General features: G+C 43.1%; 1 protein-coding gene across 1 annotated transcript; it reads right to left on the reverse strand.

Annotated features, from left to right (window-relative positions):
* Positions 1-7,286: 7,286 nt before the first annotated feature.
* LOC149286243 (uncharacterized) lies at positions 7,287-10,762 on the reverse strand. Its single transcript, XM_089494344.1, has 4 exons — positions 10,584-10,762; positions 9,509-9,623; positions 7,913-8,454; positions 7,287-7,548 (listed from the first exon to the last, which is right to left on the reverse strand). The coding sequence occupies exons 1-4, from the start codon at positions 10,760-10,762 to the stop codon at positions 7,287-7,289; spliced, it is 1,098 nt and encodes a 365-aa protein (XP_089350470.1).
* Positions 10,763-12,015: the final 1,253 nt, after the last annotated feature.

The following is a 12,015-nucleotide window of genomic DNA, read 5'->3' on the forward strand; positions in this document are numbered from 1 at the left end:
CCGGAGTGGCCAGCTTACGCTAGGGCCTTGTGTCTGAGCTCTGGAAGTCTGCTGCCAAACGTTTAAGACTGACAGTGTTTGGGTGCTTTGCCCTGGGGTGAAACAGGTGAGTGGGTCGCCAATTGCCCACTCATTCGCCTTTCCCATTTTTCAATGCTGCTGCTGGTGGTGGTGGTGGTGCCAGCATCTCTTCTCTGCCAGTTCGCTTCCTGGCTAGAGTCATGCCCAAAATGTCCCTAGTGGTAAGGGCAGTTTCTCCCCTCTGGCTGCGTCTGTTTGCGGTGTGGCAACGCCTGCTACCTCCGCCGGAGTGGCCAGCTTACGCTAGGGCCTTGTGTCTGAGCTCTGGAAGTCTGCTGCCAAACGTCTAAGACTGACAGTGTTTGGGTGCTTTGCCCTGGGGTGAAACAGGTGAGCGGGTCGCCAATTGCCCTCTCATTCGCCTTTCCAATTTTTCAATGCTGCTGGTGGTGGTGGTGGTGGTGGTGGTGGTGGTGCCAGCATCTCTTCTCTGCCAGTTCGCTTCCTGGCTAGAGTCATGCCCAAAATGTCCCTAATTGTAAGGGCAGTTTCTCCTCCCTGGCTGCCTCTGTCTGCGGTGTGGCAACGCCTGCTACCTCCGCCGGAGTGGCCAGCTTACGCTAGGGCCTTGTGTCTGAGCTCTGGAAGTCTGCTGCCAAACGTCTAAGACTGACAGTGTTTGGGTGCTTTGCCCTGGGGTGAAACAGGTGAGCGGGTCGCCAATTGCCCTCTCATTCGCCTTTCCAATTTTTCAATGCTGCTGGTGGTGGTGGTGGTGGTGGTGGTGGTGCCAGCATCTCTTCTCTGCCAGTTCGCTTCCTGGCTAGAGTCATGCCCAAAATGTCCCTAATTGTAAGGGCAGTTTCTCCCCCCTGGCTGCCTCTGTCTGCGGTGTGGCAACGCCTGCTACCTCCGCCGGAGTGGCCAGCTTACGCTAGGGCCTTGTGTCTGAGCTCTGGAAGTCTGCTGCCAAACGTCTAAGACTGACAGTGTTTGGGTGCTTTGCCCTGGGGTGAAACAGGTGAGTGGGTCGCCAATTGCCCACTCATTCGCCTTTTCAATGCTGCTGCTGGTGGTGGTGCCAGCATCTCTTCTCTGCCAGTTCGCTTCCTGGCTAGTGTCATGCCTCAAATGTCCCTAATTGTAAGGGCAGTTTCTCCCCCCTGGCTGCCTCTGTCTGCGGTGTGGCAACGCCTGCTACCTCCGCCGGAGTGGCCAGCTTACGCTAGGGCCTTGTGTCTGAGCTCTGGAAGTCTGCTGCCAAACGTCTAAGACTGACAGTGTTTGGGTGCTTTGCCCTGGGGTGAAACAGGTGAGCGGGTCGCCAATTGCCCTCTCATTCGCCTTTCCAATTTTTCAATGCTGCTGGTGGTGGTGGTGGTGGTGGTGGTGCCAGCATCTCTTCTCTGCCAGTTCGCTTCCTGGCTAGAGTCATGCCCAAAATGTCCCTAATTGTAAGGGCAGTTTCTCCCCCCTGGCTGCCTCTGTCTGCGGTGTGGCAACGCCTGCTACCTCCGCCGGAGTGGCCAGCTTACGCTAGGGCCTTGTGTCTGAGCTCTGGAAGTCTGCTGCCAAACGTCTAAGACTGACAGTGTTTGGGTGCTTTGCCCTGGGGTGAAACAGGTGAGTGGGTCGCCAATTGCCCACTCATTCGCCTTTTCAATGCTGCTGCTGGTGGTGGTGCCAGCATCTCTTCTCTGCCAGTTCGCTTCCTGGCTAGTGTCATGCCTCAAATGTCCCTAATTGTAAGGGCAGTTTCTCCCCCCTGGCTGCCTCTGTCTGCGGTGTGGCAACGCCTGCTACCTCCGCCGGAGTGGCCAGCTTACGCTAGGGCCTTGTGTCTGAGCTCTGGAAGTCTGCTGCCAAACGTCTAAGACTGACAGTGTTTGGGTGCTTTGCCCTGGGGTGAAACAGGTGAGCGGGTCGCCAATTGCCCTCTCATTCGCCTTTCCAATTTTTCAATGCTGCTGGTGGTGGTGGTGGTGGTGGTGGTGCCAGCATCTCTTCTCTGCCAGTTCGCTTCCTGGCTAGAGTCATGCCCAAAATGTCCCTAATTGTAAGGGCAGTTTCTCCCCCCTGGCTGCCTCTGTCTGCGGTGTGGCAACGCCTGCTACCTCCGCCGGAGTGGCCAGCTTACGCTAGGGCCTTGTGTCTGAGCTCTGGAAGTCTGCTGCCAAACGTCTAAGACTGACAGTGTTTGGGTGCTTTGCCCTGGGGTGAAACAGGTGAGTGGGTCGCCAATTGCCCACTCATTCGCCTTTTCAATGCTGCTGCTGGTGGTGGTGCCAGCATCTCTTCTCTGCCAGTTCGCTTCCTGGCTAGAGTCATGCCCAAAATGTCCCTAATGGTAAGGGCAGTTTCTCCCCCCTGGCTGCCTCTGTTTGCGGTGTGGCAACGCCTGCTACCTCCGCCGGAGTGGCCAGCTTACGCTAGGGCCTTGTGTCTGAGCTCTGGAAGTCTGCTGCCAAACGTCTAAGACTGACAGTGTTTGGGTGCTTTGCCCTGGGGTGAAACAGGTGAGCGGGTCGCCAATTGCCCACTCATTTGCCTTTCCCATTTCCTTTTCCATTTCATTATTTTCCTTCTGATACACAACCAACCAAACATAACACACACAATAACACATATAACACATATAACACACAGTGACATCACACATAACACACATACACACACACTTACAATGCACAAAACACAAGGACCTTTTCCTTGTTATTTGCCCTGGCCTTCACTCACTAATAGCATTACATTAACACTATAACTCACACTTCACCCTATAACATTTTTCCATCCACATACCTGCCAACAGACCCAACTTTTTCAGGGACAGTCCTGCTTTTTTCCAGTCCTGTCCCATCTAATTTAGCTAAACTAGGTATGCAAAATGCAAATACACATAGGTAGTTATAGCTCGGTAGGTAACGCTACTATAAACATTTAATAAATATAATCAAGTACTAAATAATAAATCTAACTTTAAAATACATTTAAATAAACCCCTATTTTTTTTTAAAAAAAAACATTAAAATTTAATTATTATTATTTAGACATAATCCATCTTTAACCAAACCAGTGCACTGCTACTAATCTTAAACATAACCGTACATTAACCCTAAGCTATTTTTTAGTTCTTGTCCAACATTTTTCCATCAGCATACCTGCCAACACACCCAAGATTTTGGTGGACAGTCCTGCTATTTTCCAGTCCTGTCCAATAAGTAAGTTGGGTTGTTGCAAAGTATGCCATTGTAAATAGGTAGCAAATGTTAGGCATGTAAAGTGGTCCAAAATCAATTTAAAAATGTAAAATATTCCCTATTCTTTTATTAAACATCTATGGACAGTACACCTCGGTATGTGTGTGCAACTCTATTGGTCGTTTCGGCAGGGGGCTCGCCTGCCATCAACGAATGAAGTGCATTCTGCAGTTCTGCAATTCACTCGTTGATGCCAGACCAGCCCCCTGCCGAAACGACCAATAGAGCTGCACACACGTACCTTCACGGCAGCTGCTGCTGCTGTGATGTGTTATTAACCCCGTATTAACCCCTGCTAGGCAACCAGGAGGAAAACGAAGATTAAACGAGCACGAAGAATGTCCGCGAATATTCGCCCGAAGAGAAGACAGGAACGGGCGAATATTCGCGGAATACGAAGATTTTTTTTTCCCCGAAGACGAGCACGAAGACGAACACGAAGAGCCCCCTGGTGCCCAAGTCTAGTGCTTACAGCCCAACACCGTGCAGGACGTTTGGCATTTGCCAGAGAACATCGGGATTAGCATATTCGCCACTGGCGCCCTGTGCTCTTCACAGATGAAAGCAGGTTCACACTGAGCACATGTGACAGACGTGACAGAGTCTGGAGACGCTGTGGAGAACGTTCTGCTGCCTGCAACATCCTCCAGCATGACTGGTTTGGTGGTGGGTCAGTAATGGTGTGGGGTGGCATTTCTTTGGGGGGGGCCGTACAGCCCTCCATGTGCTTGCCAGAGGTAGCCCGACTGCCATTAGGTACCGAGATGAGATCCTCAGACCCCTTGTGAGACCATATGCTGGTGCGGTTGGCCCTGGGTTCCTCGTAATGCAAGACAATGCTAGACCTCATGTGGCTGGAGTGTGTCAGCAGTTCCTGCAAGAGGAAGGCATTGATGCTATGGACTGGCCCGCCCATTTCCCAGAGCTGAATCCGATTGAGCACATCTGGGACATTATTATTTGTTTTATATAGCGCCAAATTCCATAACGCTGTACAATGGATAGACAGGACATAACAAGTAGTATGTAACATAACTGATTGACTTACAACAGGTGAGGAGGGCCCTGCTCAAAGTCACATTGATCACTTGTATTTACCCTGTGACTGCCTGTTTTACAATAGAATATTTCTGAAATACTATTCCTGGTGTCTATTTTCATGATTACTCTGTACAGGGTTCTTTCATACTCAAGATTTCTGATTTCATATCAGAATCAAGGACTTGGCCTAACAAGGGGATAAGTATAGATTAAAATGGTAATGTTTGGGATCTGCTTGGGCTCTGCTAAATTATATTTACTTAAAGTAACACAGAGGGTAATGATAATATAATACAAACAACCTATAAAATCAATAAATGAATTTACAAATGGTGTATACGTGCATTACTTTGGTTAATAATATTATTTATTGTTTTATATAGCGCCATCAAATTCCGTAGCGCTGTCTGTTTATAACATTGGCTGAGACTATTAACAGCCTTTAATCCTTCTTCAACGTGTTTGTTATACATGATTCCACTTTCCCATATTTGACCCCACACAAAGTATACATTGCTTTGTTTAGGACAAGTAGGGACACCTTTCATAAAAATCCATATAACATATTAGTGGTAATATGTAAAAAAAACTAAAAAAAATAGGAACAAAATAATAAAAGTAGTTTAAAAAACCTAATTGGTTCCTTCTCAAGTAGGGCAGGATAACATCAGGATCCACTGCCAACTACTTGCAATCACGCCCATACAATCGGACAGCACTGAAAGACAGATGGATCGTTTCAAACTCCTCCTCCCGTACAACGCAATGACGTCAGAACCCGGAAACATATAAAAAGACGACGGCACACAATGGAAGTACTTACCAATTATTATTCTCCTGAGGAAGCCGAACCGGCGAAACGCGTAGAGAAGGACCAAATCGGACTCTTCAAGCTGCACTACTGCGGACTTTTGGCGTTACGAGCTTTTGCACATGTTTTTATGTTGTGCCCATACAGACTGTGAGTGTAATTCAATCCCTTACATCTGTTTTGCCCAAAGATACTGGACTGATTATAGTAATATCCCACATACGTCTTTTTTACATGTTCATAAGGGTCACATCTATACATATTTATTAATACTATTGGCTTAAGTGGTTTAGAGGTTGTGATTTATTTTTTACTTGTATCCCTAAAGTAAGCCCAACCTTAGTGTAACGCTCTCTGCTTCTCTCACATCAAGTTGTTCAAATCCTGCTGCTATCACACTCTTTCAAACGTGTCCTTTTCTCACACAAAACCCTACTGGAATACCAATGTATTCCTTTTTGATCCTGTCTGGATTGTTGCAACTGGTCTACTCCTCTCCCACCAAGCCAATCCATTTCCGGACTAAATTTCTTATTGCTCTTTATTGCTGGATTCCCATACACCATTTAAACTCCTGACCCTTACCTAGAGTCCTTTGTAAAACCCTTCAACATTTTATCTCCAAATAGTTCATTAACTGCCCTCTTCAACTTGTAAATTATCCATGCCCAAGCAGTTTGTCACCTTTAGTCTAATGCCCACTCAGCATCCTAATAGTTTGTAAGCTCAAAAACGGCAGGGTTCTTTTCTTTCTGTACCAGAAAGTCTTGGTGTTTTGTCAGTTTCAGGTATTGTCAATTTCAATTTTATTTTTCACTCCCCGCTACTGTAATAGTGGATTTAAAATATGCTCCATCTCAGAACACAAGTCAACCTTCACAATATTCCACTCAAACAACAGAAACAGTTTAGCAAAACCACAAAATGTAGTCCAGATATAGTCCTTAAAGACTACTTAGAACCCCTGCACCTTAAAGTTTTATGGATTAATAAATATCTATTTCATACCACACGAGAAACCGAAGATCAATCAAAATATCAAATGCATTAATCAGGTGATGTATAATTGGTTTATTTTACACAGCATATAAACCAAATCAAAGGCTTTCACCAATAGCCTGGTCCTTTCAAATGCCCAATGCATTTATGAAAACATGGTAGCATTGTTCATACTACCTTTAACTCACCCCCTGCCCTAGTTTAAAAACATGTCACAAAACATTAAATATACACCCTCCAATATCAATGCATTGATGCCACTGGGAAAGTAAACAATTATTAAATTAACAGAATACTTACTACGACATGACCCTGGCACTGCTCAAGAAAACCCGATTCTGATGGAGAAAAAGTTAAATATGTAGTATTTTTAACAAAACTTGATAGTAGAAGTGCCAATAACTTGGACATAAACCATTGCTTCTTCTTAAATGTCCCACCCAGGAACAAGGTAAAATAGTTCCAGCGGTTAGTTAGACATTTAACCTTTGGAGATTGAGTTGTATAAAAAAGTACAAAAAAAAATATATATATATTCTTTAATAATGCCCTTTTTATATAAAATACAAGTGTGTAGCCAATGTCGGCTTACATTTGCCATTTGTGGACTAGAAGAGTTTGGATGTAGCATTTCTATTTTTAAATATAGCCACTACTAACTCCAACTCACATACAGTATCTTACTTGACCCTGGATGATTGCCCCTACATGGTCTTTGGGGCAAGTTAGTATTCTGGATAACAGATGATAAATAATATTTGGCTCTGTGTCACAAGATCAATTAGTAAAAAATAATGAAAACCACATACTCTGGACATTCTTAACGTGAGATTTAGAACACCATAAAACATGAGTATCTTTCAAGAACATGCATCAAAATTCCCTTTATGTAACAATTAAAACAAGAAACCACTCAACTGTAATTTTTCATCATATGTAAACAGGATAATCACTACGTCTCACCCCATTGCCCCTAACCTCAAGACATAAAAAAAAAAGAGAAATACAAATTATTTACAGTTTATTGTTTTAAGACCATGCAAAATTTCAAGATATTTTTTTATGAGACAGGCCAACAATATTCCATTCTGTAGAACAATGCATCTGACCACAGTGAAGTTTAGGTCTTAAGTCCTTTTGATTTTATGGTACATTCACTAGCTATCAGTACCCTCGTCTTCTTCGTCGTCGTCATCCTGCTGCTTGTCTACTTCAGAAGTGTCTGATGACTCATGGAGAACAACATATTCCCTGCTGCTAAAACCAAATTTAAGCACATCTTTCTCCTTCAGTTCATAATATCGTTGCGGTTCAATGCGCTGGTTATTTAGGTAAGTGCCGTTGCCAGAACCCAGGTCAATAATATAAGGTCTTACTCGACGGCCAGCTGTTCCATCAGCACGGGTGAACGCGACCATTCTGAAACAGCAAGAGTTAAGACACAGAGCGGCTTACTGTGTATTGAATTAAAAAAGCAATGGCACAACAAGCAAGGAAACTAGGAAATTTAACTTGTGCAATACAGAAAAATCACAGTTTACCTATCGAGCAATACAGCAGAAGGCATAAAGTTTTCACAATACTAATTTGATGTAGGATTATAAATACACTAGTCATCAGCTGTGCTTAAGTATTGTGAGGTACAGATATAACAACTAATTCATCAGCCCTAAAAGGCCATTCAGTACATTTTAATCTACTTTAGTTTAACATTATGTTAATTTATGTTTAAGTGTTTTTTTATTCACATACATACAAGTTAAAAAATAACTGCATTACTCACCTATACTGTAGAACAGCATGTTGCTTTGAGCATGATGGATGGTCTATAGGTATATCGGCAATACGTCTCTGCCTGCCCAAAAGATAAGCACTTTGTCGGTGAATATACATGACAGGCAAAGCCTCGTCATTCTTAAAGGGGTACAGACGCCAACGTTTTTTGGGGATACGAGCTTCAGGGGGCTCATTGTATTTTATCACAACTCCCCTGAATGTGTTTGTATCTTCCACCAAGGCACCTGACAGTTCAAAGTTGGGCTTTTCCTTATTGGATGTGCCGTCTGTATTATCTGTGTCGTGTTGCTCCGATTCTCCTTCCTGCTCTTCTCTTTGTCGTCTCTCCCTCCTCCGCTCATTATGGATTTCCCGTTCTGTTCTCTGGTCTCTCATATGCCGTTCCTCACGATCCCATTCCCGGGACCGGGAGTGATTGTAACGCCCTCTGTCTGTTTGGTCTCTGTGTCTGTTTCGTCTGTGGTCCTCCTCACAGCGCTCCCTGGGTTGCCTCTCCTCATGTGCCCTGCGAGAGTGCTCTTGTTTTTCCTGTTAAATTAGAATGTTACATATTACATGGCAACATTTTACTTTCAGATAAAACTGGTTAGATTTGGCATAAACAATCGATGTATTAGTTAATAATTAATAAAATATCCTATATTCAATTTTAAAATAAAGTGAGCTTCTCCGAACACATTTAGTATTCCTTGTTTGACCCCATTACTTTTCATGAGAGTTTTGTTTGAAACTATATTCACACATATATTGGGAAAAAAATCTTAATTCTGCTTACTATTTCTTCCACAGGATATGCGCCACTGCTTTTACACCAAACTTTTGATCATCACCCCCCCCCCCCATTCAGGAATATGTCATAGGTTTTCTTAATCTTTTGGAGGGCCAAAACGTTTCCTTGTACACAACATGAAGCTAACTTCTTCTAAACTTTTACTGGAAGTAAAACATGCATTCTGGCATTTAAAATCTGCACCGTTACACTGTCAGCTCACAGCCTACAATGCTGTCTAAAGCTGACAGGCAACAAGGACCTGCCATCAGCAAGCCCAATCCCATGCTGATCACCCTTCCCTTTGTTTTGAGAAGGTGGACCAGGCGTTTCAACAATAAGTTTGGAATGAATTGGGAAATTGTTACAGGTGAATAATGAAAATGAGGATAAAAATAATAATATGAAAACACTTTGAGGCTGTAATGATTAATCAACACAGTAAACCAATGTTTGTTTTAGTCAGCCTAAAATAGGGACCAAGTAGTTATCTTCAATACCCAAGTGCGCACACTTATTTAAGCAAAGTGTTTCCAGGGAAAGTACCTACAGGTACACTAGAAAAGAGCATCCTTGTATCAATGGTTCATTAAATTTGTCAGTATACTTCTGATTATGCCCAAATTGTCAAAACAACATTAAAGCAAATAAATCACTGAAGCTTAGCAGACCTTTAATGAGACACTTACTTTACTTTCTCGGGGAATAATGAGTTGGACTTTCATACTATATGGGTAATAACTGCGAGATGAAATTTTTCATCTTACCAAGCCTAAGAACTTGAATTCAGCCCTGTGTATATGCTCATATTACCTGTTTTACTTTGACCTCTATGTGAGGTGGGCTCCTGCTCTCACTTTGATTTCTCTTATATTTAGATGATTTAATGGGTTTGCCAGATGACTTGTTCTTCCTTTTTAAGGGTGATCTGAAGAATTAAAAAAAAAGTGTCAAAATGGTCCAGCACAAATTTCAGTAAATACAATTTAAACTGGATATATTTGTCCCCAATAGCATGTTTATGAACTCCCCATAATGCTTTTGCCTTCAGCCACTTTTGTTCACTTTTTCCAAAGGACAAAGCAACAATCTATGAATTCAGTTTTTACTGTGACAACTGCTCTATTATTTTGGTAACCAATGTTATACTCCACAGAAATTTGAATGGTGAACCAAGGGCATATGATCAGAACCATGGGAATCGGAATAAAACGTATACCTTCACCCTCCAAATATAGCACAAGTATCGCTGAAGTGTGTTTTATTTAACCTATTGAACATTTAAGAGCATTGTCAATTTATTTTATACCATCTATTTTGATATGTAATGTTGCAAAGTTCTTCTGAACACAGAAATTGAAATGTTGGTTGGAATGGTAGCCTTGACCATAGCAAATGTGTAAATCTCTTCACTTCCGTGAAAACCACTTTTTTTTTTTAAAGGCTGCTTTTTTTTTTTTTTTTACCAGGACCAGAATCCCCATTGAACTTGTTCACTTGGTAACGGAAACTGAAAAAATACTTGCTTATGTAAACTGTGAGTTATTATTTCCCCAATGAAGCAAATGAGGACCTTTACTCTTTAGATAGCAAACAATAGCCCATTAAAAATAATTACGCTTATGTGTGTCACAGTAAATGAAAGTCAGGAAGTGTTAAAGATACAGACGCATGGAGCAATATTTACCGCTACAAATTAATATTCTATTGGACCCCGCGGTGACTAATTCGCATGATGGACTTAGATCTTTACAAATACGTCTGAGTATCGGATCAACCGAGCATCTAGCGGTAAGCGCGACATAACACTGCTGTAGCTAAAGCACGAACGTTATACAACAACCCGTTCAGGCACAGCCAAAAAACGCTAGGCTCCGTGTCGGCTTACCTGCTCCTTCTCCGTAACTGTTCCTGCGAGGGGCATTCCTCGCCGCTACTACTGGGGCTTCGACTTTGCCACTGTCGGTGAGGCCTGGCTGGACTCACCCTCTCCTGCTTTACCGAAGTTGGTTGCGGGCTACGCGGCCTGTGTTTCCTGCGTCGTTCCTCATCCCTCAGCTCCTTCATCCCCCAAATCCGGGATCACCGTTACAAACTAGAACTGGAAGGATAATAATCTTCTAGTAATCACCTGCCCTGATGCCGCTACCGGAAGGAGCTACAACGCACTAAGCTGGAAGTTGTAATGCCTTGTTTCCGGGTAAGCAAAAAAAAACACCAACAACATGTATTTCCGTCCCGTATTGTCGTCACGGTAGTAAACTTAGTGAAGCTGATTTTGTGTACTACATTACCCATGGGGCATATTATTGATAGGGCCTTATAAATGTGGTAATTTGGATACACATTTGGCAGAAAGATAGTTTTATATGGGTTGTAATAAGGTTTCTGTTCAATAAAGTTGTTTTCTCAAGTACGGAAGAACTACAGTTCCCAGCATGCCCACGTGAATCTGGGAGCATTTTCTAGGAGTGGAGGTAAGGCTCCCCATGAATCGTCATGTTAGAGTGTAGCGAACGCGGCTTACGTTGGTATAGTAGAAAAGTTGGTGTGTTTTATTTTTAATTGAGTGGCAGGGTATTATATGTGTATACATGATGCATATTTAGGTAAAGATATGCTACCATTAATTGTTAAGATCACTAATTTGTGAGCAGATTGACCTCCAGATTGTTTTTCACTGTCGATTAACTCCTTAAAGACTGATTATTTTACGCTTTTTTTTGGATTTAAGGACTTTTTAGCGCTGATTGAAAATGTGATTCACCAGACCACCTTCTTCCATTGCACTTGATACAGTTCTTATGTTCATGTGCCCATTGTAGGCGCTTTTGGCAGTGGACAGGCGTCAGCATGGGCATCCTGGCTGGTCTGCCGCTGCGCCGCCCCATATGCAATATGCTGCAATTCCCTGTGTGTTCTGACAACTAAATTTGAGCTACAGTAGTTCGTCTGTTGCATTTGACCACAAGAGCCAGCCTTTGCCCCCACATGCGTCAGTGAGCCTTGGCCTCCATGACCCTGTTGCTGGTTTGCCGCTTTTTCTTTCTTGGACAATTTCGTGATAGGTACTGACCACTGCAGACCTTGGGGATGCTATTTTGTCTTGCCATCACAATTTGGCCCCTGTCAAAGTCACTCCGATCCTTAAATTTGCCAGTTTTTTTCCTGCTTCTAACACATCAACTTTAAGCAAGAAATGTTTTCCACAAGATTATCAGTGTTATTCACTTCACCTGTCAGTGGTCAAAATGTTACGGCTGATCTGTGTATATGTATCGTAAAACACAATGTTTTTGGACACTTAAATACCTCACTTG

This window comes from Sceloporus occidentalis, unplaced genomic scaffold (genome assembly GCF_023333645.1).
Source record: "Sceloporus occidentalis isolate IW3139 unplaced genomic scaffold, rSceOcc1.0.p SCAF_71, whole genome shotgun sequence".
NCBI lineage: Eukaryota > Metazoa > Chordata > Lepidosauria > Squamata > Phrynosomatidae > Sceloporus > Sceloporus occidentalis.

Excerpts from the sequence above, each read along its gene's own strand:
- LOC149286243 (XM_089494344.1), bottom strand. The coding sequence starts at position 10,762 with ATGAAGGAGCTGAGGGATGAGGAACGACGCAGGAAACACAGGCCGCGT. Across the intron at positions 9,624-10,583 it reads CAGTTACGGAGAAGGAGCAG|ATCACCCTTAAAAAGGAAGA; the intron begins GTAAGCCGACAC and ends TTAATTCTTCAG. Across the intron at positions 8,455-9,508 it reads TAGAGGTCAAAGTAAAACAG|GAAAAACAAGAGCACTCTCG; the intron begins GTAATATGAGCA and ends CTAATTTAACAG.